Genomic DNA, 27,263 nt, shown 5'->3' with positions numbered 1-27,263 from the left:
ACAAATTTACATTGGTATTAACTTTTTGTAAAACTGAAAGTACGTATATCTTTTTTTCTTAATCTTAAACTCATTATTCACTTGGCTGTAAAAAATACATTATTCTATATACATATATATTAAGGTCATAAAACCGAGAGACGTTTTTTTTCGCCGTCTGTCGCCAAACAACAAATAGTCATTGCACACGCAAATAACACATTCTGGCACCAAAATATCGCTGCAGATGACTGAAAATAACATCATTAATACTGCAGAAGAACTTTGCACAAAACAAAGGTTATTTAATATACAGCCATTAGGTTATCGCGCCAAGGAAATGGCTTTTTGATGGCCTGCCAGATTTGACGCGTTCATTAATCCTCGGGTCTAATTCGCCAGTTTGAATCCGCAGCACGGCTTTTCCCCTGCTGGCCCTAATCAGATTCCACCATGTTGGAGGGGTAAAAAAAAAACTTAAGAAAATCCGCCACTGCATCGGTGGTATTTTTAGGTTCTTAATTCTGTGTGCAGCATTTGACGAACAAGCGCCCGACATGTCACTGTGGCCTTATTTGGTTTTCCTCTCACCAGTCCCATGGCTCTTGGCGATTCTCTTCTTAATCTGCCGCCCCCAACCCCCCCCCCCTCTGCCTCACAACTTTTCCCACCCGACGTTCATCCGTGCGCCTCCGCTGCCATTCCACTCACCATTTCACCACAATCCTTAACTCGCCATCTTCGCTGAGCGGTAGTGGACAACTGCTGTTTGTGGCTTGGTTTGCCATGAGAAAGAGAGTCGGACATGCTTATGACAAATGAATGACTTTCCAGAGAGTGAATGTGTTGGGTAGCCTTGAAAAAGCAATTGATGCCTGTTCTTATCACCTCAACGCAAATCTACCCAGAAAAAATCAATTTCCAAACCTTTGCCACATTGAAATGGCTTTCCTGGTTTTTTTTAATAAATAGGCACACAAATGGAATTTCGAATACCTAATGGTTGTGCATAGGTCATCCTCCGGTTCTTACATCAAGGTTTTGTTACAGGAACTACTTGCAAGATACTGGGACCGCACTATTAAAGATGATTCTCTTATAGCTGACGGCAATGCGATAGTTTTATGGTCCTTTTTGGAATCTGGATTTAGTTTTTTGTATCCAGTATTTTATAATACTCTGCAATAATTTTATGCATGCTGCAGACGCATGTTAATTTTAATGCCGGATGGTGAATTGAGAAGCAATGCTATATTCCCAGTGGTTGTAATTTGGCATTTCTTTGATATTTTTTGTGTGCATATGCTGGTATTCAGTAATTGACATTTTGTTTCGGAGAACAAAATGTTTCTGCATTTGAGTTGACTGCATTGCTGTATTTAAAAACAATTACGATGATACGTCTCTTTATGCATTGTTAAGATACATCTATTTGGATGCTGGTCCTGGAAAAGGTCCCATGATTTAACATATTGATGATATACATCTTAATAAAAAAAAAACATGGCTAGTGATCAAAAGTTTGACACAACTAATTGATTAGTATTTGAACTTGGCAAGCTTTTTGGGATTTGGAGAAAGAAAAAAAAAGTTTGCAGGTATATGCAATCCAATCTTTAAAATATCGCTTAAGGTCCCTGCCTGATGAATTGATACAGCCAGTCTTCACTTTCGAAATTTAATTGCGTTTCTGTTGATTTGGTTTCTTGCTCGCTGTTTTGGCTGCCCGAGAACCACCGAGGCTCCGGCAAAAAGGGGGCCTTCTCTGCATGGCCCTCCTGCCGCCCACCTCCTCCTCTGGCGCACTCTTTTGCTCCTTGACTCTGTTTTTTTTTGTCGGCGGGGGCCAGCATGGCTTTGTGGAGAAGGCGCGTGAGCAGTACGGTCGCTTGGCGCTCATGTTCGACAACATGCAAAAGCTGTTCGATGGCCTTGGGGAGTACTTTGTTTTCAATACCAAGAAGGTCAGCGTGGAGGAGTTCTTTGGAGACCTCACCAACTTCCGCTCTATGTTCATGGTGAGTCGCATCTGTCACGCATTCGCAGTCCACCGTTGGTGCAGTTTTTGTTGTAATTATCGATTGCAGCGGTTGGTTTGTTGTAGTCATCGTTCATTCCCACGTTTATTTTCGGTTGCGTGATCTTGATTGATGTAGCTGTTTTGATTCCATTAATTTAGATATCAAGTTTTTCGTCATTCTCCAAAATGTGTTATTGTCCCAGTGAGCAATGCCATCTGCGTAATTATGTACATAAACACAATTATCAACGTTATAGCGATCGTTATCTTTATGATTATTGTAAAGTTTCTCATGCATTTCCAGGCGACAGTTACAGTTCTGATATGTACCATTAGCAAGAATACATTAGTGATGCCTTTTTTTGTTCGCGTATAATTATTTTTTTGGCTCGTGGCCTCCACGCTCGACACTTTGTGAATTTAGCCTCGGCGATGGCAAAGCTTGTGGGTAACGAACATCAACACTCCGTTTCTGATTTGAAAACTTTACCGGCCATCAAAAGGAATGCATCGTTCACCGAGCTTGTATTTTAGAAGGGGGAATTACAATGAGAGTAATGATCGTGAGTCGTAGATTTCAGCGATGGCTCGAAATGTGGCCTCATTATGTTCAGCCCATTCTCCAAATGGTCACATGGGCAGCAAAGACGCTACCGTTGGAGCAGCTCTGCCTGTCAGTTCTGCCCGCTGGCTCCTCTGCGAATTCAAGTGATCATCTGAAAGCGTCGACACGTATTGTTATATTGCCTCTTGCCTTAATTGGTCACGGTGACCCGTTGAATTACTTCTTCTGTTTGGATACATTTAATGCAACCATATTGTCCCTGGCTGAAGGCGGCTTTAGCATAATTTGTTTTCAATCCATTGATTAACATCGGTTTATAAGGAAGGTTTTTTTTTTAGTTACAGCATATTGGCGCTTCACAATGGCAGTAGAAAATTATATTGTGACCTAATGTTCCCTGCAATGGTTGACGCAGAAACATTGTCAGTGGTATCCGTGTCATCACTTGGCAAACAATGCACCTGCAACAATAGCCATTGCGCAATACCATCATACCGAGTTTCCTAGGCGCAAAGGCTGCACGTGGACACACAGCAGGAGAGCAGCACATATCTTCACATGCTCAACGGACGTGCGCACACACACACACACACTGGGAGTATGTCCTCTTAATTAAATGCTAGGTAAAATGCCAGTGCGAAATGTCACAAGGAGAAAACATGACTTACATGGTGCATGCTGAAAACTTCAATGGCCATAATGACCCGCTTAGCCCAATGCCAACTGTTTGAATTTCAATTCCTTGCATGAGACCTCCACTGCATTTGTTATGCACAAGCGTCTGGCATTTAAGAAACCCTGTTATTATTTTCCGCCCTTTTGCTTGTGGCTGTTTAGCGCTGAAATATTGTCTGGCTCGTGCAGCCGATCGAGAAGAAATACGTTCAATGTTGACTTTTTATTGCTGCTTGCTGTTATTATTATCATCGCCAAACTAAAAATAACACCTTTGGATTGTATTTGTTGAAGGGGAGGCGGGGGTTACGGCAACTTAGATTTTCGTCCGTGAAATTGTGTAAAAAAAATAATTATATACGTTACCGTGTTTTGCACAAAACTGCGTGAAGCCACCAGTTGGGTGTTAAGAAAACACTCACTTAAACGTGGGAAAATAATGCGTAACCAACAAACTCTTCATTGCATTATTGTCTCCAGCGTGATTTTCGCAGGCACCTGTTTGTGGTGATAAGTGGTCCTGGAATACAAGGCAGGGTTTTAAAATTCGTCAATGAGATTGACATTAACTCCAAATTTAATAGGCAGGAGCAAAAGCAGCTCCAGCTGTGTTCAAATATTTTGCGTTCGACAGACGTTATCTTTGCACTTGCGAGCACCACGACAGAGGCGAGTTTTTGTTCTCGGGGAAGAACTGAGAAATACTTGATATGTACGGAACATAAGAGTAGAGCATAACATGATATTTGCAGTACGTGTAATGAGATACATATTTTATTTGGTAAAGGAATGGAAATGTAATATTATATTACTACTAACCTAAAATTACCTTTAAACGATGCTGAATATTTAATAAAGCTTCATCATCAGCACACTTGTACCGTAGTATTACATAGTCCAGTAGTAGTGCTGCAAGCCGCTCTGTTAAACTAATGCACAAGTCAACCAACAAAACCCAGTGTGACGAAGTATGGTCATGTAATTCTGATGACTGACACAAAACCAATCAAACCTGTTGTCTGCTTCTTTAATTCATCGTTTCGATTCTGGCCATCCTTAAATAACTCACCTAATCCTAAATACTGTGATGTGTTTTGTAGTTATGTCTCTCCGGCAGATATTATTTTGACTTTTGTTTTGCTCATGTTTATTTTTTAGCCTATATTTGCAGCCTATGGAAGAAAGTGTTAACTCGGTGTGTATTACCTGTTATGATACGGATCAGAAACATAGGCATTGAGAAAGAGAATGGGAAAAAAAATCCCCAAAGAATTACAGAGAAGGTGCATGCGTGAAATTACACTGAGAGACGGTAATAGGAACACATGGATCAGGGAACATACGCACGTTAGAGACATCTCCTTGACTGTTGAGAAAAGTACACGGGCTTGGGCAGGACACCGCTCAAAGGGATGATGGTCGAGACTAACAATGGAATGGCAGCCAAAGGGATAGATTAGCTCCTGTCAATTGTGACATCGCAGGTCCACGAGGGATGGTGACGTACGCACCTTCTTAGTTCCTAACAAGTCACACCCCTCCCGCAGAAATTTAGAAGATACATTTTTGCCCTGATCGGTCAAAAGACTCTCGGGGGCACCCTTGTCCATCACGTAGCCATTGAGGAACTCCTCAGAGATGGCCACTGCCGATTGGTTGGGGAGAGTGTGAGAAGTACTCTACGCCGACTAACAAATATTTATTTTCATGAGGGGTGGTGGGAAATGGACCAAGGATATCGAGAGAAACCATTTCATTAATGCGGGAGACCTGAATAAATTGCAACGGCGGACAACAGGGCCTGGCTGGGCTATTCCGCCGTGCACATTGTACAAATAATTTTCATAAATCTGCGACGTCCTCCGTCATGCAGCCTCCTCCGTCTTCCCCCAATGAAACTTCTGACCCTTAGCCGTCAAGGCGTGGAGGGGTTTCACGATGGTAGCGAACCCGGCGACAAAACGGCGATAATAGGATGCAAATCCTATAAAACTCCCCCACAGACGTGGGGGTTCGGCCAAGTCCGGACACACGCGGTTGTGTCGGGGTTCATCGCAATGCCCGATTTACTGACTATGCCCGAGGTACCGCACGAAGTTTTGAAGAAGGGTACACTTTTGTGGCTTAAACTTGAGATTAGCCACGCGCAATTTTAGAAAAACAGCACGTAAGCGATCAAGATTTTATTTGAACGTACGGCTGAAGACGATAACATCGTCAAGGTAAATTAAGCATGAGTTCCAGCTAGGACCAGCTCCATTAATGGTTGGAACGTAGCCGGCGTGGAGTGGAGCCCGATCGGAAGCCAATTGAACTCGAACAGGCCCTGAGGTGTCCAAAAGGCTGTTTTGGGCCTAGAGGCTTCGTTCAATGGCAACTGCCAAAATCCGGACAGGAGATGAAGGGTAGAGAAGTAGTGGGCACCCGCTAGGGCGTCCAGGGTATCATCCATCCGAGGAAGAGTATAAGCGTCCGCTTCGGATACCTTCTTGAGCTTTCGGAAAACGACACAGAATCGCAAGCTACCGTCATGCTTTTTAACAAGGACGATAGGGGCTCCCCAGGGGCTGGTGGATGGCAAGATGATGTCAGCGGCTAGCATCTCATCAACTGCTAGCCGTACATGGTCCTTCTTCGCAGGGCTCAGCCGATAAGGGTTCTACAGGATGGGAGCGGCGTCGCCCATATCGATATGGTTGCTCAAAAGTGTGTTACGGCCAATGTAAAATTTCCTTGTACTAAAAACATGGGCGAACTCGCATAAGAGCTCCCCCAACTAATCCCTTGGGATTCGGACAAGTCCACACACTCTGAAAACAGCGATGTCAACCATCTGTCATCCGGACCCTTACGCGGCGGTGCGTTCGACTCGATCACCACACCCCCAACAACACATCCCTCGTGAGTGCGGGCGACGCATGGGCTAACACGGTGCCCTCCTGAATGATGGATGTGTCCAACCCAGCTTTGAGATCCTGGATGAAGGGTTCCTGGTCGTTGGACACCAGGGTCCGGGCTCCAACTAACGTCAATCCCTTAGTGGCCTTATTGGAGGGTCCCAAGAGGATCCCTCCCACCGTCGCCGTCTGGTCTAATGGCTTGCACAAGCGTAAGGGAATCAACATTTGTGTGCTAGGAGGAATCCGAACATTCTTTTTACGCCAGCACTTGCACGGTGGCGTTGGCCGTGCGCATCCAAACGACGGCCTGACGGCAATTCAATGCACCCTTGGTCAATGAGGATTTTCACCGGCATTCTACCCAAAAAATCAGTCACGAGCAAACATGGAACCGCAAGGGACGTCGATAGGAGAACCGGTCCCTGTCAATTTGGCATCGCCAATACACACCTGCGCCGAAATTTTGCCAATGATGCCCAATGAGCCGCCGTTTACGGCGAAGCACGGAACGTCAACGGGGCATAGTGTACGACATTTAGTGGGCAGAATGTTATAAATCAGTTAAGAAATGATGGTTGCTGACGCACCAGTGTCGACGAGCATCCTGATTTCTACCCCCTCGATTGAACTAACAACAACAGACGAATTCGCGGTCGCGGCAACCACTCTATGGGCCAGCTCCGACCACTGACCCGGCCAGAGTGGCCTGTCAGCCCAGTGACCTTCCGAAGTGCAGTGGAGAGGAGGGCAGGCGGGCGGACGACGGCAGTGTTCCCAGGAGGCGAGTTCGAGGCGCAAGGCAATCCCACGCGTTGTGTCCCGGCAGGCTGCAGTTAAAGCAGGCGGCGAGGCTGCGGCCCGGATGAGGTGTTGCCCTCCCCCGGTGTTGGGAGTCATCCCGGCACGCCATGCCGTCTCTTTGCCAACCTCCCCCTTGAGTTGACGCGCAGGCTTGAGCCGGCTCCGTGACTTTAGATGTATCCCGCGCCTCGCAAGGTGGGATACACACTGCCAAAACCTTGTTTCGGTGCAAGAGCAGGTGAGCCTGAATGCTCTTAGCAACTTGTAGGGAACACAGGTCATCGTCGTCGATGGCCGGAATGACGACGCGGAGATCCCTCGCAAACTCCAGCAGCTTCTCCAGGACCAGGGAGTCGAGACCCTCCTGGTCCATCCTGGGAAAGGCTGCCTTCGCCAACGCCAGCAGCGTGCTGCGGAAGGCGAGGGCGTCTTGGCCTCCCCCCGCCTCTGTGCAGTGAAGCGATGGCGCGTGTTGGACGGTGGCCCGTAGATTGCCGCCATCTGTTTGAGCGCCTGCTGCAGTGTAGACCTGTCCCCCGGCGGGATGGTGATGAACGCCGCCAGGGCATCGTCGTCCAAGGTGGCGGGAAGCGCCCTCGTCGCCTCCGCCTCCGTCCACCCCGCCATTTTGCTGTTGGAGAGGATGCGCCGCTGGAAGGTCGCCCAGTCGCCTCCAGCGGCTGAGAATTCCTTGAGGGCGGGTAGTCAGCATTGGAGAGGTGAGGCGGACACCAGCGATCGCGGTGCAGCCTCAGAATTGGCAGGAACTGCGCTCTCTTGCATAAACAAAATGGCGGCCGCTTGCACGGGGTGCGACAAGGAGGCTCCTGATTGGCAGGAGTCTCGGGCGGTAACCACGGACGCTCCTGGTTGGCGGGAGCTTTCGGCCCGAAACCCGAAACTTTCGGCGGAAATCCCAGCACATCGATTCTTCGGGATCCCAACAACAGCCGGTCCCACTGGCTTGCTCCGCCCCTAGCCACGGCCTCCTTCTCGAACTGTCGAGGATCTCGCTTGGACATGTGGTCCCCCCAGCCCCCCTTTTGGGGGTCCCTCAGGTGGACGCCCTTAGTCATGTGTCCTCCGGGGTCAACCAGAGTGCCATGGCCCCGTGGAACTCCGTTCCCGAAACCGGCACCCCCCCAGCCCCCTATCTTCTAGGGCTGGCATTGCACCCAGCTCAGGGTGCCACCGGTTGCTGTCAGTCCGTGCTGGCAGTCCATTGTGTGGTGTGCTTTTACCAGGATGGCCATACACACACACAGTGACCTCTAGCGATGTCGCTACAATTTTAATCCACACAACCATCCTAATTGTATTGACGATAACATTTTGGTGATTCTCAAAAATCTAACTATTTACTTTCAACATATTGCAATTCGATTTTGACACGTGTTTTATATACTCCCACAATCATCGCTGTAAGCATGTAATAGTTGGCAGCATCCGCACTGCACAGAACATGTACCTTCCGGACTGCAGATTTATTCACGCCGGTTTTATTTCTATTGGCCAACTGGCTAACCTAGGAGCGAATGGGCCTGACTTTGCAAGAGATTAACTTGTTTACAGGCACTAATCCGGTGGGTAACTCAGAGTGTGGCCTTATCGATATCGCTTTAATCCTATCCAGTCTGAGCACGATGCAAGCGCTTAGGCCACAGATTGAGAGGAGAAAGTAACATGCCGTGAACTGCCGAGGGAAGATATTCATCTGCCAAAATGCATTCCTGAAATTGAGATGGCCACATTGGGATGAATTCTTGAGCATGAAAGCTATAGTTTTGTACAAGGCATACAAAATATATATGTTCTTCCCTTCGCAAAGGCAGCCAGATGAAACGAAGGGCTTGCGCACGAGTGTCCCTTAACCTGGTGGCAGGTGTGATCTTTTGGGCCTTTGTCTGTCATCACCTTTTCATTTCCTGCTATACCACTTACAGACTACCTTACAGCGGGAGCTACTGGATGGCTATGGCAATTAAAGCCTGAATTAAATCTATTTTAGGACTGAATACATCCACAGTGTTGTGTGTGAGCATATATGCATCGTATATGAAATGAAACGGTAATATTTATAAATGGTACAAACTGGCTTGCAATACATTTTATAGCCAGATTGCACCGGAGCCCATCCCGCACTTGACAGTCACCTTCCCAGCTGTCGTCTTCAGTTATCACTGTGCAGCGGGGTCAGCATTCTGTCAGAAATACTAATTTAGACAGATTAACGGCCAAGAATTTTCAAGCAACAGCGAGATGCTGTAATCCCTAAGAGGAGAAGCTGCACGGCATTGCATGTGCGTGTAAATAAAGCATGATCCGCTGCATCATCACACTGCAACTATTGCCTGTTGTTTTAATGCTGCGTGTTTGCTCGCCAGATTCAATTTACATCAAACGGCACTGCAGTATCAGGCAAGCGGTGTGCTTCATGCCAGGTCACAGATCAGCCCCTTCAGTATTTAAAGCGAGTGACCTTAATGCAAGCGTGCTTTTTTCAGCAACTAATCTCACCTCTGTGAAGCCGTGAGCATGTGTGGATCAGGCTTCAGCATGCCGACAACCCACCCCGTGGCCCGTACTCCGATAATTGCGGGCAGCCCGGCATCGTTAATGGCACTTAGCGTCTAATTAATCACTGCTTGCATTCCCTGCACCTCATTATGAGTTGTGCAGGTGGCCACGATTTTGGATGGTCTTTCACCAGCTCTCAAGAACATTGCATCACACTAAACTTCACGGTTATATCCTAAACATGAATTTTAAGCAAGAATTTAAAAATATAGCTGACTTGTGAAAATAGAGCATTTGCATGGAGTTTCATATTGTGTAAGTTGTCTGAATTGTTCATCACTGTCTAAACGATATTCACTATTAAATTAATCCCATGTCTTGAGTGATTTTTCATTCAATATAAAGAAAAAAAATAAAGCAAAGAAAGAAATAATAATTGAACTAAAATATCTGCCATTTATTGGGTATTGGACAGATTTTTTTTATATCCTCAATCTGAAGTGAATTGGAAGCACATACTTATTACCTTGATTCTTGCAATGTATGAAAAGACTTAGGGCTTTAGCGAAACGAGGGAGGGAATTATGGGATTGACAGCTTGATGACGAAATTGATGTCCTCATTACCTGCGCTCGTTTTTGCCAATTTGCACTGCCTCCCGTGCGGGGAAAATGTGCTCAGTGGAAGCAACGGGAGGCCGGCTTTATGACGGAGGGATGCACGGAGTACATGGGCCCATGCAAGTGCATGCCCGCAGTGCCTCACCATATCTCTCGCTCTTAATTTTACGTGTAATTCACTTTCAACTGCATTGTGTCCTCTTATTTTCCTGTTTACTGGCATTTGGAATCGAGACGTGTGCAGGATTTGTAATGCGCCGCAGGTACACCTCCTTTCAGTTGCCTTCACGTGGCCCCATTTTTCATACTCGAGTGTCCAAAGAAATTAGGGATGCATTCAAAAGCACCGTTGTGGCAACCAGATGCTGGCTCTTCTTCAATTCGTGTGCACTAACGGAAAACAAAATCAGACAACTGAGGGAGCATTGAACTTGGCAGATGCAGCAGTTGGAAGCAGAATTCTGCACTTTCCGGAGCCTGCCTGAATCCTACTGGGACCCTCGGTGACTCTCGTAAACTTTTTCAAACCAGGAGGAAGGCAAGAAGGCCCTCTAAATTATGCATGATTTGATCTGCCTCTGTCTTTTCCGGTGCGCTTTCTGAGAGATGTTTTGAAATGTTTCTTCACCCTTTGCAAAAGGGCAGTCTACAGTTGATATTTAGACAAGGAGTTAATGGAAATTCTGGTATTTCTGTTGCTTTTGTTATTGTTTTTTATCCCTTACTCCCCTTTTCATATCATTCATTCCTCTTTGTCTTTGAAGTGTTGCAAAATGTAATCGTATGTTATGGTTTGCACAAGGTTAGGAATAGTGCAGTTTATTTTTCTTTAAAAAAAAAAGCAAATAAAAAATGATGACAGCAAAAAAAAGAAATTCTTATTAGTGTGTGCTTGGGTACCCTGCTATTCATGGTTAATGGAATGCATGTTGTCTTCTGTTGGGTACTAAAGCTTCTATTTGTCAACATCTTTTTTTTCCCCCCTCTGTGATGAAACCCTGTCCCCCCTGCCCCATGGGCCACCAGCAAGCGGTGAAGGATAACGTAAGACGGAGAGAGGCGGAGGAGAAAATACAAAAAGCACAGCTCGCCAAAGAGAAGGCTGAGAAGGAACGACTTGAGAAGCAAACTAAAAAGCGGTTACTAGAAGGTATCGCGATTGTCACATTTCATATGTATATACGTGCATATATGTACGGTATGTTTTTTTCAGTTTTCCATTTGGTACTCTTTTTCTTTTCAAGTATTTTTTGGTGGGTATTCAAGATTCTGCTTAAGGGTTGTCCATGTCGGCTCGATGCCCAACATTTTGCTTCATGTGCTGTGGGAGTCTTTCAAAGAACTGATCTCAGTTACTGAAGATGCATTTATGAATGTTGAACTTCTTTCGCACTGTACGTAGCCAACCGCGATAATCGTAATTGCGGGGGAAGGACAACAAACTGAACACAAAACGCTGTTCTAAAGAAATGGTTTTCAATCTGGTTTTAAAAGTGAATAGCTCCAGCGGCTTCCTAATATCGGAAGGAAGAGTGTTCCAGACGGCCAAAGAAGCGCACCTGAAAGCGCTGGGCAATGCGGTGACCACGGTCTTTGTTCTATGGAGAGCAAAAAACCGCTGCTGCGAGGATGATCCCATCGTGCGCAGAAACTCCCAATACGTGGAGAGAAACGTCAGATATCGTATAAATCAACGCTGGCATACAACCCGAAAGAAACGTCGAAAGGCTATATGTTTGTTTAAGCATTGTCGTTTTAATCTTTCAAAGAATCAAACGGACAATAGAGATGCATTTATTTTGAATTGTTCACCAAATATCTTGTCAATTGAGATCTTCCTAACCCCCCCCCCCACCCACCAGAAAAATGATAACAATGCGGAAATCCATAAGATTAAAGGGATTGTGTTGTGAATCAATTGTTACCATATTCCATGAGCTAGATTACTGTATGCTGCACTATATGTGTAGGGTTTCTACTGAAACGTAAGATTGCTTTGTGACGTTAATATGAATTAAAACTGTCAGCCACAATGTAATTTAATGTACCCTCAAAAGCAAAAATGGTTTGTGAATCCGTGTAAAACAACCATGCGTGCGGCATACACAAATAAATGCGTGCTTACACACACAGATGGAGATGAGACAGGTGTCATGGACAGTCTGATGGAGGCATTGCAGTCAGGAGCTGCCTTCAAGAGAAAACGAGCACCTCGGCAGCCAGGTAAGACATCCTTTGTCACTTTCCAATGTTGTATCCTGAAACCGCTTGTTTACAAAACTCCGTGGCTTCTAAAGAAATGCATTCCCTTCATATCGTTACTCCCCCCCACCACATCCCACCTATTTTTACAAAAATATAGACAATTCAAGATAGTCTAGGGGAATAGTAATTTAAAACTGGATCGATGAGGATCATTTTTGGACCATGACAAACCCAGTTCCGTTATGGTGTCCGCGTAACGATCACAACTGGCTCAGCCGGAGTAAGCACTGCTTTATATTATTATTACTACCAACCCCCACCCCCATAAAATGATATTCCAATCGACCTCGTGTCACCGAGATGAAGCTTCCATTCACAGCTTTGAAGTTATCTGTACATCACCCTGTATCGGCGAGCAGCCCTGGAAGTTGACATTATAGAACTACTTAAGTAATTTCAATAGCTTAATTTATCTATACTCAGAGCACACCTGTGAGCACACATTTTTGAGCAGTGCTACTCATAATTACTTTCATAATATAAGGTCACTGGCATTCACTGGCTGCTACAAGCATATGTTGTATTACTTTGAAGTCGTATATATTTGGGCAAGGATAGTTGTATGAATCTTAGGATGTTAGAAAGCAGAAGTGATTGAAGTGAAGACTTAAGTTTGCAATAGCTAGTAATTTAGTATATTTATGTGTGCACATCATATTTGAAGCTGTTTGTGTGTGTGAGGAGCGGTAGTGCAGCGGTTAGCACACTGCGTTACGAACCCGGCGACTCGAGTTGGATTCCTGCTCACAGCCAACACCAGTAATTATTTACTGAACTGGTCTGGGCATCCCCTAGGTCGACTTAGCCTCAAATGAGTATCTGGTACAATGTGTAAACATCGCCACTGGGAAGACAAAGGCGGCCGGGCGTGGTGCTGGCCACCCAGCCACTTGTGTGCCGTGCCGGCCATTATAGGTGGTTTCTAACAGCACTGGCCCCAACAGTCTGTTTAGGCTATACGTGGGATCTTTGTCTTTCATATACACACATAAGTTCACATATCAAAGCTTACTTGATGTTTTAGACATCAAAAAGTTAATGTATAGTCTAAATTCAAGCTGCGTACATTGACAAAAGAGTGCCCTGCAGTAGCGTTTACTAATTATAACATGAGATCCTCCTACCTATCCCTCTGTACTACTCTCCCTCATGGTTCCACTTTCTCTGGCAAGTCTTTTATGAATAAAAAAAACAGATGTTGCTTTGTAAACATGTAAGTTGCTTTTAATGTTCACATTTGCATATGGAGACTTGTAGCATATCTGTAAATATCCAGTGAAATATTGTGTACTTAACACGCAGAGATGGCTCAGATGTGGGAGCGCTGAGCTGGCCAGCCGTTGAGATCTTGGGTTTGAATCCGGGGTTCCGGCGCGCGCAATCAACCAGGGTTGTCATGATTTCTGCATGGTAACCAGTTACCGCTTTCGGTAAAAGAAAAGTTGCTTTGAATTTGATGCCTAACTTAATTTGGCTAATATCGGTTCCGTGAATGGTTTGACCAGTAGGGGGGGTGGGGGAAGTGCTGCCTTCCGAGTTTCTGCATCAAAGGTCACGAGGAGTTCTGAGATGTACACTTCAGTGAGCCATTCTTTCAGCAAGCGGGGTTACGGGGTTAGAGAATTTATGGATGGATTCTTCAACTCATTATATGATCCGGATAGCGCAATCAACATAAAATGGAGAACGAAGGCATGGAAAATAATGTTATTTAAAACGAAACTTTTTATTTTACCAGGTAAGACCCACTTAGCTATATATATCTCTCTTTCAGAAGCAGCCTGACGCACAAATGATAGTTCAACAAACTGGCTTATCACGGGGAAATATTATAGCAGCCAAATACTTTAAAACGCATGTTTCTGAATGTGGAGGGAAAAACCAGAGGATCCGGAGAAAAATCCACGCGACCACAGGGTCGGAATTCCAACCCACAACCTCCTGTATACCAGGGGAGGGAGTTAACATCTCACCACCAGGGTGCCCATACCCATAATCGTTCACTACTCTAATATCAAGCATATTGTCTTTTTCCCCCCTATTTCATTTCCCTGCCTCTCTCCCATTATCTAATTATTTGCATGTTTGTAAATAATTAAAGATTTACAAAATGTGAACATTACCTACACCATTTATCACACAATCTGCTATCAAGAGGAGTGTAACATATCCATTGCACTTTAAAAGTCACCATTATCCCTCCTTGAAGTCTACAGTTGTTTCTCTGTATTAAAAAAAAGATTCATATGGAGCATGGACGAAGGAGTGCTGGAGGAGTGGTCGAGGTGTTATCAATCAATACTTTGGAAATTAGGTTTTAAAACTTTGAGCCCTATTTGATTGGCAGTTGCTGCACAGTCAGCGGTGAGCAGCCATCAGTAATATAAAACCGGATTTCACTCTATATTGGATTTCCTTAGAAGTTGGAAAGGATAAACAAGATGAAGATGCGCGGTGTGTACAATATCATTTCATATAATGCCCATGAGTTCTTCTGCTGCCGTCAGAAAACGATTTGTTATAAATTAGCAGAACGCCCATTACTATCGGCGTGTATAGTAGCTGATTTATAATTATCATTCGGAGCAGTGTTAATTTCAACTGATATCTATTTTCGTTCGTACATTTTTAGTAATGTTTTGTGCTGATTATTCCATTCCATCAACTGGCGGGCATGTATGTAATGTGCTATTTTTATATAGGCCCTCATATGTACATTCACTGGGGTGAAGCGGCAGTATTGTGGCTAGCACACTCCACTATAAACCTGGAGCCCTGGGTCCATGGTTAACATCAGTAGTGAGTGATATTTTAACCGGACCTGGGCCACCCTCCAATCCTTCACCAACTCGTACTGAGCAACGTGGTGAAGTACGCTCAAAACAACCTCCATGGCCCACACAGCACGGGGAGGCCCTCATCCAGCAGTGGATTGACAAAGGGCTGAAAGTGACAGTTATGATTGTGGGGTTGAGAGGCGACGGCGTCTGGAGAAAAGAGTCACTTTTGTGCATTGGTTCTTGTAGTGGCCCACGCCACATTCTTGAGTGCATTTTTTTTTTTGCGTGAGAGACAGCTGCTTCTAAGTACATCCATATATATATTTTAATCTTCACAAATGTGCATGTACGCCCGTTCCTCCACACATCAGAAATATTTCAAAAGCAGCCTGCGCTTATGATGTTTCATCCAGCCACACAACAGTAACCAACCCACACACTCGTTTTCGTAGATAAAAAAAAACCTAAGCAGAGAATAATAGTAGGGTTGATATTTTGGTTGATGTGTATTCAGTGCAATCTAGTTATACAATTAGCTGTGGTCTTTTACACCAAGGACACATTAAAGAGCTGCCTGAGATCTTGTCGCACACTGTAGATAAATCACTCTAATTATGTCAGAGACTGCAATATGCACTGTCTCGGTTGAGAAACTATGAGCAAGGCAGAGTCACAAGCTGGAAAGGAGGCTCTTCCTCCTATATGACACATTGGGTGTAATGGGATCACAATATTGTGCAAGCTGGGAAATCCATAATGTTTGTACGGAACAACGCAATTGATTATTTTGCTAACTTTTAACAAACAGTCTGTACTGAAGAAAAAAAAACACTAAAAGCCCAGTCGGCTCAATTAAAGATTTTTGCAATACACCCTGAATATGTGTTGAGTTTAAACAAAAGTACATTACATATTTCGTGCTAATCGTAGAAATGTTCAAAACAAAGGTTCAAATTTGTAAAAAAATAAAAATGGTGATAATTTCCAGTGCATTAAAAAAAACTTGCATTTGTTTTATTTGGCAGCTCTGGAATCACCCCTTTGGGCCTCCCTCCTCCCCCTCCTTCGCTTGGTGTTGGGTTGCTGTGTATTTTGTGAAAGGCATTCACTGTCATATCTGACGGAATGCGCCTTAGACTTTTCCCACCAGCTGTCATCCATACAGAGACGCAAGAGGAATATTAAAATATTAGAGTCATGGGAGAAACGATGGAGAGAGAATGTTTAGTTGTGGATCGATATGGATGGATTTTTAATAGCTATGGATAGTTAGATTTAGAGATGACTAATTGAATTGGTTATATTTTACAGTATAATTAAATTCTGCTATCAAATTTTTACAGGGAGAGATGGATGCTTGGAATTACATTGAGAGACGGAAGGAGGAACATGGATTAGAGAAACATGTGCAGGTCAATGGCATGATCAGTAATAAGAAACGTTAGTGGCCTTGAGCGGGAGACATCGATAGAGAGAGGAGATGGAGCATTGAAATGCCCTCGTGTTTAGGTGCTGGGCAGATTGTTAAATTACAGGACCATCACAGATGGTAACGGCTTGGAGAGGCATTCATCGAGCAGTGGATTGAGCTAGGCAATGAAGATGATTTTTGTAAGATGTAATTATATCACAGTTAAGGATAGGCATATGACGAATAGAATAATGAACAAATGCGCTCATTTTTTTCTCTCCGCCTGATGACGACCGCTTGTGTTGCGATCGAAACGTCGTGAGTTTTTTTTTTAATGATTTTTAAAAAATTATTTTACATCTACATGACCGAAAGAACCAAAGAATATAAATACGCTCATTATTTTTGTTTGCACAGGCATTGCTTTTTACTGGCCTGCATGCACCATTGCTTGTAAGAGTTTTTTGAAATCTGATGAGATTATGACTCCACATTTTAAAACCTTTGTCGTCTTTCGAGAGCCTTAATGCTCGCCGGCGCAACTCTGAAGTGCTCTTGAATCGTACAATTCGATGTTTGATTTGTGGAATGGACTAAGAATCCCACTCTTCCATAATTACTGTCAACTCTTCCTCTTATCATAGCAAAGGTACAACTGTGTAAATCCCTGTAGTTCTCGCTTGTTTTCCCACCCCAAGTCCAATTTTGTTCCAGTTTATATCTGTATATCCGTCCGTGTGTTGTACGTAGAAATAGTTAAAAGCCAGAATTCTTCCTGTTTGTACCCAGTCATTCTCAACCCCGCTTGGCTTTGCCTATCGAGCCTGTGCCATGGCCGGTGGAGCTAGAGCTGCTTGGGACTGTGGCCTACCGTATGAGCTTCCATCAACAGGCAATGCATATCTCGAAGTCGAGCAAATGTTTGCAGAAATTAGCCAGTTTCTGAAATATGCAAAAAATACCCCTGTCATGAGAAATGTGTAACTTTCATATGTCATCATAGGAAAAATGTACCGAGATCGGAGCATGAGAGAAAAAAGATGTACAATTATAGAAAGTATTTACAAGCTCTTGTTTGCTGATGACATAGTCATTATAATGACCAGTGGACATTAACAACAGGAAATGATTGAAGAACTTCAAAGAGAAGGCTGACAAGTTTGGCCGAAGATTAATATGAGCAAAGCAAAAGTCTGTACGCCTTATTTATTGAACTAAATAAAATAAATATTGGAAGGACATAATGAGAAAACAGAACACACTACGTATATCTAGGGCAGTTATTTAAGGCGAACAGAGATCAAAATCATTAAACAGAGGCAAGAGAGAACAGATTGGAGTGCTTTAGGGAAATTTAGTATTATAATGAAAATCAACATACTTGACATTGATTAGAAACATGGAAACTGATGAAAAAAATTAGAACAAAACTTGAACAGTGCACAAAAGGGACATGAAGATATGCATACTGGCAATTAGACTGAGAAAGAAATACACGAATAAGAGAACAAATTGCGATTTGGAGACATCATTTCGACTGCCAGGAAAAGTAAGTGGGCTTGAGTAGGATACCTCACTAGAAAGGATGATGGGCAGTGGAAGAGACTGGTGATGGACCGGCAGCCTAAGGAGAAACCCCCCCAAGAGAATGACCACCACGGAGATCGAGCGAGGAGATTAGCTCATGCGCCGGAGCTATACGGATCTTGGCATTGTAAGTCTCTTTAGGATGATGATGGTGGTGGTGATGATTATGATTTAAAAGCCATCTTTTCAAACATGGTCAGCATTGTTAGGGTTCATCAGGTCGCCTTTGGGCCCATTTATTTTTTTACTCTACTAGCATAAAATATTGGAGATTAAAAACAACTTTGCTGACTGGTGCACGGGTGATATCGTCATACATATCTGAGTGATGACGTCATATGCAACCCAAAGCGTTGAGCCAGGTTCACGTGTCTTTTGACATCACACCTTCCCCCCCCCCCCCCCACCACTGCCCAAGCAAATACGTGGGCAGTGCAGGGTAATTTGATATTCGAAGCACTCTAATTTACACGCTCGGAATACTTATACGTACATGGTATTGTTTTACAAAACAACATTGACGTTGTGTTCAATTTTACCAGTACGTTCCATTTTGGATAAAGACTTATGTTTATGAAATGATCAAGGTTTTGGGGGAAAAATCAATCTGAATCTGAAACTGCTGCTGCAAAGAGCATTGAGGACATATTAAGCCGATGATAATCCTGCTTTACTTGGCAAATCTGTTTAAATCTGCAATTGTAATTTCTTACGCTCACCGTGTCGGCTGATTAAAAAAAAAATGCTATGACATTTTATACGCATGTGGGGAAGAGCAGCCCATCAGGCTGTTCCGAATCATCGTCCTGGCATTATCTTCATGAACCCTGCAACTTATGTTAGGAATCAAACAGCAGGCATGTATTTTTGTTGCTATGAATCAAATCAAAATGTATCATGAATGCCTTTTACACAGTAGTTTTTTGGCACAACAGTTTTCATTTTTGTACGTATTTTTGTCTCGAATAATGAAGACACATAAGCATTTAAGCATGACTGCGTATCTCGATGTAACGCTCATGGAATAGGCTGCATGGGAATACAAAGTAACACTGAATAGAGAGAGAACAAGAAATACGGGCGATTTGGTTCTAATAAATGAGAATCTATGGCAAGTTCCATATTGATTGCATTTCAATGTGTGAAAAAGTGTAGCTGTTTGTAGCGGCATTGCAGTGTATGCCATAGGAGTGGTTTTCCAGTCAATCATTCAGGGTCAGCATCTCGCCTCTGTAATCTTCGCCCCATCTGCTCGCATTTCCCATTTTGTCCTTTGGCGCAGTCCATTGCTGACCTGGGTGAATTGTTTCACCAACGAGAATTCCACGCACTGGAGTAAAAAGTCATTGCAACTCGCGGTTGAGCTCCATAAATGGGTTACCTGATCACTTTGAGTATGTTTTGTGAGAGATGTATATTTTTTTAAAGCAAATAATAAGCAAGAGAAAAATCCAATATGTGAACAATAGCCTTCATTATCATTGACTAAAAAGAAATGGAGAATTTTTTAAAGGTCAAGGAAACCTGATTTTTTTAACATGTATATAAAAATGTATTAGGATGATATTGGCACAGCATGCCTTAGTTTCCATTGAATTTTCATTTGGTCTTCTGTAAGTGGCTTTCAGAAATGAACATGAGGGCAGTCTTACGGTGACAATTCGAACTGAACTCAGACTAACTTAAAAGATGAGACTCTTTCGTGTGGTAACAAGGATGCTTTCTGATCCGTTCGTGACCATGCATTTGCGTCCATATACAGCCCTTTCTTTATTTTTCAATTAACTGCTGGATAAGGGCCCTCCCAGTGCTGTACGTGGGTCGTGAAGGGTGTTCGGTCATCGTGAATGCAGCGAGTATATCCTCGACAACATAGAAGTACAGTTTAAAGATGGATTTTCCTAAACTACTCTCTGCTGCCTCTGACATAGCTACATGGCAGCCTATAACCACTGTCTCCAAGTGCCATATCCAGATTCAAACCGGCTTAGCTTCCAAGACCTGACATCGGGCGCATTCCAGGTGATGTGGCCGGAGGCCATATCACAGCTTATGCTGTGCTCAAATTTTCGCTCGTCAATGTTGAGACGCTGTTGATTGTCATTGTTTTTTTGGCTCTTATGACAGGCGGACAAAAACTCATTCTCCATCCTAAGGCTGATACCCCCAACCCTTGGCACCAAGCACCACAGTTTGATATATTACCAACCACAAACCCTTTTTAATGCATTTTTTTCTGGCTCCATTGTATAAAACGAGAAGGGGGAGAAAAATGACGAGACAAAAAAAGTGTTTTTTTTTTGTTGCGTATCGAAAATTATTTATTAAGCGTAGCAGCATAATTACTCTCCCTAGTTATTTAATAATGGATTCCCCCCGGAGAGGATTTGCTAAGGGTGGTTTCACAGGCATCTCCTTGACAGCTCTCTCGGGTGAAGAAGCTTGGTTAGTGGATGGCGAGAGATGGGCTGCAAAAAGCTATTAACTCCACTGGGCCGCTTTCTGACTCTATCTGCATGACTGACAGCAAAGCAAAGGCCCATTTAAAGTGTATCACTCCAAAAGGCAAGTGGCAGCATTGAAAATGAGAGTGGAAAGCAGATTTTTTTTTGTATACTTTATTTGTTTATTTACCTATGTGCTACATTGATAAATTACATTATGTTCTGCCCACCGAGCCTATGTAGGGACTAAATGTGCAGGCCGTTTTATATGCAAACGGGGGGAAAAAGTGGACATGCTCATCAGACAAATTTGCGGTCGCACGCACGCACGCACACCACACACACCCCGGCGTGTCAGTGTGCCCGTGCCGTGTGCAGGCGTACGTACACACTGGCCGTGCGTGCGCCTTGCCCAGGCGTGCAGGAGGGCAGATAAACAATGAGGGGCCTGGTAATGAAGCCAGTTGTAAACTAGCGTATAAGTTTGAGACCGATGCTCGTTTGGGGGATTTACTCTCCGGCCTGCCGATCGGCACGACCGAAACGCGCTCGCAGCAGCCAAACAGGCACTGCCGGCAGGGAGCACCGTAGACATTTTGTGTTTTAAAGTAAACAAAATCGGCCATCTCCGCGCTCACCGCCTCTGAGAAGCCAGCACACCGTGCACTGCGTGTGTAGCCATGGAGGCGGGGGGGTAAAAGAAAAAGAAACACACTCTTGGGAAGTGCACGTGAAGTGCTTAGATTCTGTGATCTGAAGGCCCTTGTGCTGTTAAAAATTTTCACGCGATTTGGGAGTCAATTTTAGATTCTGGGACCACCAAAATCCGATGCATCATACATGTCTGGACATACATAAATGTATACAATGCATGAATAAGAAATCGCACGTGGTACTACAATGTGTTGCCCGCACGTAGAATGGCTCGTCGCTTGCTTGCCCCGTGTTGCGTCCTGTGAGCTGTTGGTGCACAATACATCACGAGTCTTGACTGGCACCTTACCAAATGAAAATCCCATTAACATGCATGCTGGCACAGTAAGTGCCATACACTCTCTTGTCCATAGTATTGTAAAAGAAAAAAAATCTTTCTAATTTGTTTTTATCAGCCTGCTTGACCTACTTGAATGCTTCTACTGCAATTCATTAATATAAGTGTGGTGTGTGTGTGTGCGGGTTGTTAAGGCACATGAGGGTTCATTACTTCGGTGTTGAGCTGCTCATACTTTTTAGATTAACCCAAGTCTATTAATTTGTAAATGTTGACCTCTTTTTACGATTAATTGTATTCTACAATACCGAAACATTGTTTTCACTGAAACATTTTTAATCGTCACGGCTTCATCCTTCAAACCACTGTCCAATTAACAGCCTTTCACACAATGCAGAAATGGATAAAGCATTTTGACTTCCAATCTGACCCAAGATATATTTTTGGAATTAATTTGCAATGAAACACATACAATTGCTTGGATGTGTTGCAAAGGTACAGAATATTATTCTTCTTTTTTGTGCATTTAAAAGTAAATACAATGGAAGGTAATGAGATGATGTAAGCTGCCATCGCAAGCTGTCGCTTGCAAGTCACACCATTGGTTGCAGATACATCTGGAGAACAAAGATGCTTCTAACACCTCCCACTGTGACCAGCCAAGAGGGTGGCAGCCATGTGACAGTTATTGCTCGTCTTGGCTTGTGTGGCGTTTGCACTGTTAGTTTAATAATGGATGGTAAAAGGTCAACCGTTTCACCAATTGGAAACAGTTAAGGTGGTGCAAGCACAGGCTTTGATGAATGCTCTGTCTGCTCTGTAATTAAGCCTGCAGGACTCTTCATTATTTGCTCTTGCTGTTGTTGTTGCTCCTATGAATTGCTGTGGGTTGCGTTACAAAGATGAATTTATTGGTATGCGCAGCGTGGCTCGTGCACATTTGAGCAGGCTGGAGAGAGGAATGGCTGCTGCTAACTGGGAGAGGGAGTTGCAGGGTGCTCAAGTGGCACCGCGTTATATTTTGTGAATGTGTTGGTAAGGGGCAGGATGGAGGTTCTTTGCAAGGCAGGGAGGAGGAGGGGCCTCTTGGGTGTGGGCGTTGGTGTGAGGGGTTTTGGGGGATGGAACGGCGGGTTCGGCATGAGATGGTATTTAAAGGGCAGGCGATAGGGAGCATTTGTGATGAATCTCACGTCCCAACTGGTAAAAGGTCTCGGCTCTGCGGCGGTTCCAACTCGTATTGATATGCAAAGCTAGAGAATTTCCATTCCTGAGCCGCCCTGCCAGGAAGCCCTTTGTGAGTCCTCGCCATGCGTTGATGGCAAACCTCATCGACAATTCAGTGAACGCCTGACACCATTTTTGGGGGGGGGGAGTGGGTTGGGCTGAAGAAAATTGATTTTAACTTCATACGGAGTACTTTTTACAACCCACGTAGGTGTGTGGTGATCCCACGTATACATTTAAACTTCAGATAATTATATTTTCCTGAATTTACATTTAAACTTTTTTTCTGTACGTTGATTACAAGAGATAACATACAAAAATGGTGATGATTTACAAAAAGTAAATTCTGACAATAATGTGACCTTTATTTACATTAATGCATTTGGTCACAATAATCCGTAAGTTTAACGTTCATAGGAAATAGGTGGAAAACGAATTGCATTGGAGTCCTCAAACGATGCTTGGAAACAGCAAAAAAACGTATTGAAGAGGTAAAAATGAACATTGGCAAGCAGCACAATTAAAGTTGATGATTTAAAAATATCACTGTAACTGTGAGCCAAATACAACCCTATTGCATGGGAGAGACAATATCATGAAACAAGGAAGGGACTTTTATTCAGATCCCTTGTAAAATCATTAATAATAATAATCATATACCCCCGTAAATGAATTCATTATTGGAGGAAGAAGCAGGGGATGGTTCAGATGTCCCATTTGAAGAAATAACTGCTGCCCTTCATAGTATGAGAGCGCAAACAGCTCCTGGAATTAGGCGCATAGCTGTGTACATCATTCCAGAAGAGGAACCAGATGTTGTAATAAACTGAGCGAACCTGTTGCATATATGTTTACGCATAAAATAAATGCCTGAATTGTGGATTGATGCCTCAATAATTCCGCTGTTTTGCAATGGAGACATCACTTGTTTGAATAGTCGCAGTCTCATTAGCCTGTTGTCACATAGACAGTATATAGATTGTTCGCGAAGATCATTGGGGAACTGAATATTGAAGAGGCCAAATTAGAATGTGAACAAGCTGAATCTCGATAAGGATTTTCTACCATGTATCACATACAATCAATCAGATTTGTGAAAAGACTTGAAATTAGTTGTAAATTAAAACAGTCTTTCAAACTAATGGCAGATGATAATCAATTGGGCAATTGTTTGGTTGCATTTAATCTTATGTCGAGTAAAACATCATCTAAAAATGTTAAAACAACCATAATTAATACACTTCTGGATAAAAGCCTGTCTGCCCCATCGGCATCTTTCACCGTCTTGCCGATGGCAAAATCCATCTCACTCCTGAACATGAGCTAATCTCATCGCTCCCATCTCCTTGGAGGTCATCTCAACCATCTTTCCTCCTTTGGCTGCCATTCTGTCACCAGTCGCGTCCATTGGTAATCATTCCTTCTTGCAATGTGCCCGCCCGATGCCCACTTGCTCTTCTTAACAGTCAATAGCATGTCTTTAATGTGTGTTAGTTTTCGTCCATGTTGGCCTCGCTCTATCCCTCAGTGGAATTCCCAGCATGGTTCGTTCTCAATTCTTCCTTGTGCACTTCTCAGTTTTTGTTCTGTTTTTGTGTGTTCCGGTGTTAATGTTTTCAACCCACGTATAATATCGGACGGTATCCGCCGAAATACGTGAAGTACATTAATAAAATGGCACTTGTGAAATTCTACATGAGCAAATGCCCTCTCACACATGGCATGCTAATTGGGGTACTGACCGAAGGATCTAGCGTGGGCACTGTAATGGTTAGATTTAAAAGTCAAATCACTCAGGTGCTGCCACCTGGATGGATAGCAATTGCCTCTCATGCCCACTGACAGTCTAATCTCTGCGTGCAGTTTTGTTGGAAATCAGGGCCTATTCAATGTATGCTGGCATATGTTAATGCAGTATTTATTTTAATTGGTTGCTATGCAGAGCATGTATTGTCATTACGTTGACCCAAATATCTTCATATATTATAGATGAATAGTGTATGTAGTTTACCCATCTTAAAATCTCGACTAAAAACGTATCTGTTTAACATGGCTTTCTCTCTCTCGTTATTTTAAACCATAATTTTCACTTCCTCTTTACTTGGTTGTTCATTATTTTCTGCCTTGCCATGCATAGCGCCCTGAGAATGATTGTTTCAGGGTGCATTATAAATGTAAATTATTCGTATTATTAATATGATGCAAATATCCAATTCCTGAAAGATTCAGCTCTATGCTTCGTCTTTATAAAATTACTTGAGATTTTTAAACATTACATGCAAAATACATAACAGGCATCGAAACAAAATATATAGCAATCGTGTATGCACGATGACATCTGGTAAGATTTGTCATTTTGTGATAAATAAAAGAATAAACTCTGCCAATGTAAATTATGGCGAGGTAATCACATTTTCACCATCAGTAAAGTTCCATTGTGCATTTAGTGTAATTAAATGCTCTTCATAAATGCACACTGCTTGTGCACGGCACAGAACATCAGTACTACGTTACACGGGCATTGGACAAGAGAAACTGTTCTGCATGGAACTTATAACAAACCTTGTCACCCGTTCAGTCAATTTTATATATATATGTATAGAAAATAACCAAATAAATACCTGTTCGTTTTTCCTGTAAAATGATAACCCCATTATGGTACAACAAAGTAACTTGTATGAAGATACTATAATAAGAACAAGGACTCATATTTGAACAGTATGTACTGGTACGGTATGTTAGTAATTTCTGCTGTTGATGTGCACGCTTGTTGCCAGTAGATGCTGCTAGTACATTATTACTCTCTGACACTGTTATTTCCTGACCGACGCCTGATTTTTTTTTTTATCTGTGAGCCATGCTCTCTTTGTTTATGATTTCATGGTGGCTCAACTATCTATGTTGATTTTGGCCTGAAAGAGGAATGGTCAAGTGCAGATCCCATCACAGCCAGTCAGGAATGAGCAATCCTGGTCTTTGCTCATTTTGACTGTGACTTTGGAATGGCCTTCAAACAGTGGGAATGAAAATGGAAGGGGCCGGTGAAAAATAAATTCCACCCCTGTTATTTTCAACTACCCTGGAAGTGATTTATTTGTGTTGGAGATTGAAAGTGTTTTTTTTTTCTCTGCTCCAGCTCAAGGCAGGTGGATTGTTGCAGAAAACTGATTTCCTGATACCCCAAGCATTCAAGTGCAGCCATTAAAAAAAAACTCTCTGCAAAAGATAGAAAATTACGTTTTTTTAGTTTACATTTTCCTGCTGTTTGCCCAACTGACTCAATTTGGTTTTGGAATGGAACAGGTTTGAAGATCAAAGAAATAGAAAAAGATTAGTTTGACCATTTGAAGCTCAAGAATGGTGTGTACATTTTCCATGTTGTTGCGAGTTTGTCAACAAACAGATGCCAATAATTGTGCATTCTTACAAGTGGTTTTCCCTTGAGTGTGTTCTTCAAGACTTTTGTCAGACGAATGTAGGACTAAATTGTTTCGTGACAGCATGGCTTAGTTTTACAATTGGTGAAATGGACCCAAACTGGGAATTAAATCCACATGTAAGTAAAACTGATGGCTGAGGAACTGAAGTGATAATGTAACTGATTACAGTCAGATGTGAAGAGATAAATAATTATCGGAAGAGCATTGTCATACTGCAATAGTTTACACCGATAATATTAAAGCGTGAAAAGTAAGTCAAGCTAAGCAATATTTTATAAACACATAAATACGCATGTCTTCTTTTTAATAGTTTATTTTTCCAGGAATGGAAAGAATATATATAGTCTGCTGGTAGCCAGCGACGCAGAACCCCAAGAAATGCAAAGTATCGAGATATAATTACGGCAATATATGTGATGGATGTTATCGTGGACTGTACCGATAGGCCACATTGAAATGCTTGGGACATTTGAGATTGCTGGATCGTAATCTGAATTTTAAATGTGTTCAGTTCATTTTGGGTCGCAATTATAATCTGTTATACTGTAAGCCATGTGAGCAATCATACGTGAGTAGATCACGTGTGTGCTGGGGTGAGACTTGTGTCCAGCAGGAAAGACTTGTCCAGCTGAAAAGAGCAGGCCAAATCGAGTCCCTTCTTAATTTGTTGTGCTCTAAATGAATGGGATGACTGATTAGTGAAGACTCATTAAGGCCAAAAGAAGTATACGTTCGAAAACCTTGGGTGAATATTAAATGCTCACAAGCTTGAGTTAAGTGTTGATCATTCATTATGACAAAAGTCCATATTATACCCAAACTCCAAAAATGCCTCATCATTTGCGCTTTGGTCTACAGAAATATACTGTACATGTATGGATTGTAACATGGTGACACGGTGGTTAGTGTACTATACAGTACTATGGTTCTAGTATCCTGGGTTCATTTCCTGACCCTGCATACCAGTGGCATTTTGACATTCTCTGCCCTGTATGTGCCTTTCGTACTTTTGTACAAGTGGTGATGCAGTGGTTAACCTGC

General features: G+C 43.1%; 1 protein-coding gene across 3 annotated transcripts in view; it reads left to right on the top strand.

Moving 5' to 3' along the window:
• Positions 1-27,263, top strand: part of LOC133342998 (protein diaphanous homolog 1-like) — a 233,676-nt gene that overhangs the window by 186,303 nt on the left and 20,110 nt on the right. For all 3 annotated transcript variants that reach the window (XM_061552421.1, XM_061552420.1, XM_061552419.1), the window contains 3 exons: positions 1,833-1,997; positions 11,104-11,227; positions 12,211-12,300. In XM_061552421.1, the coding sequence (XP_061408405.1) occupies positions 1,833-1,997; positions 11,104-11,227; positions 12,211-12,300 (379 nt within the window). The remainder of the gene's footprint in view (positions 1-1,832; positions 1,998-11,103; positions 11,228-12,210; positions 12,301-27,263) is intronic.

This window comes from Lethenteron reissneri, chromosome 16, assembly GCF_015708825.2.
Source record: "Lethenteron reissneri isolate LAM-NWPU_2019-01 chromosome 16, ASM1570882v1, whole genome shotgun sequence".
In the NCBI taxonomy this organism is placed as follows: Eukaryota; Metazoa; Chordata; class Hyperoartia; order Petromyzontiformes; family Petromyzontidae; genus Lethenteron; species Lethenteron reissneri.
This window is presented reverse-complemented; position numbering and strand designations above follow the sequence as displayed.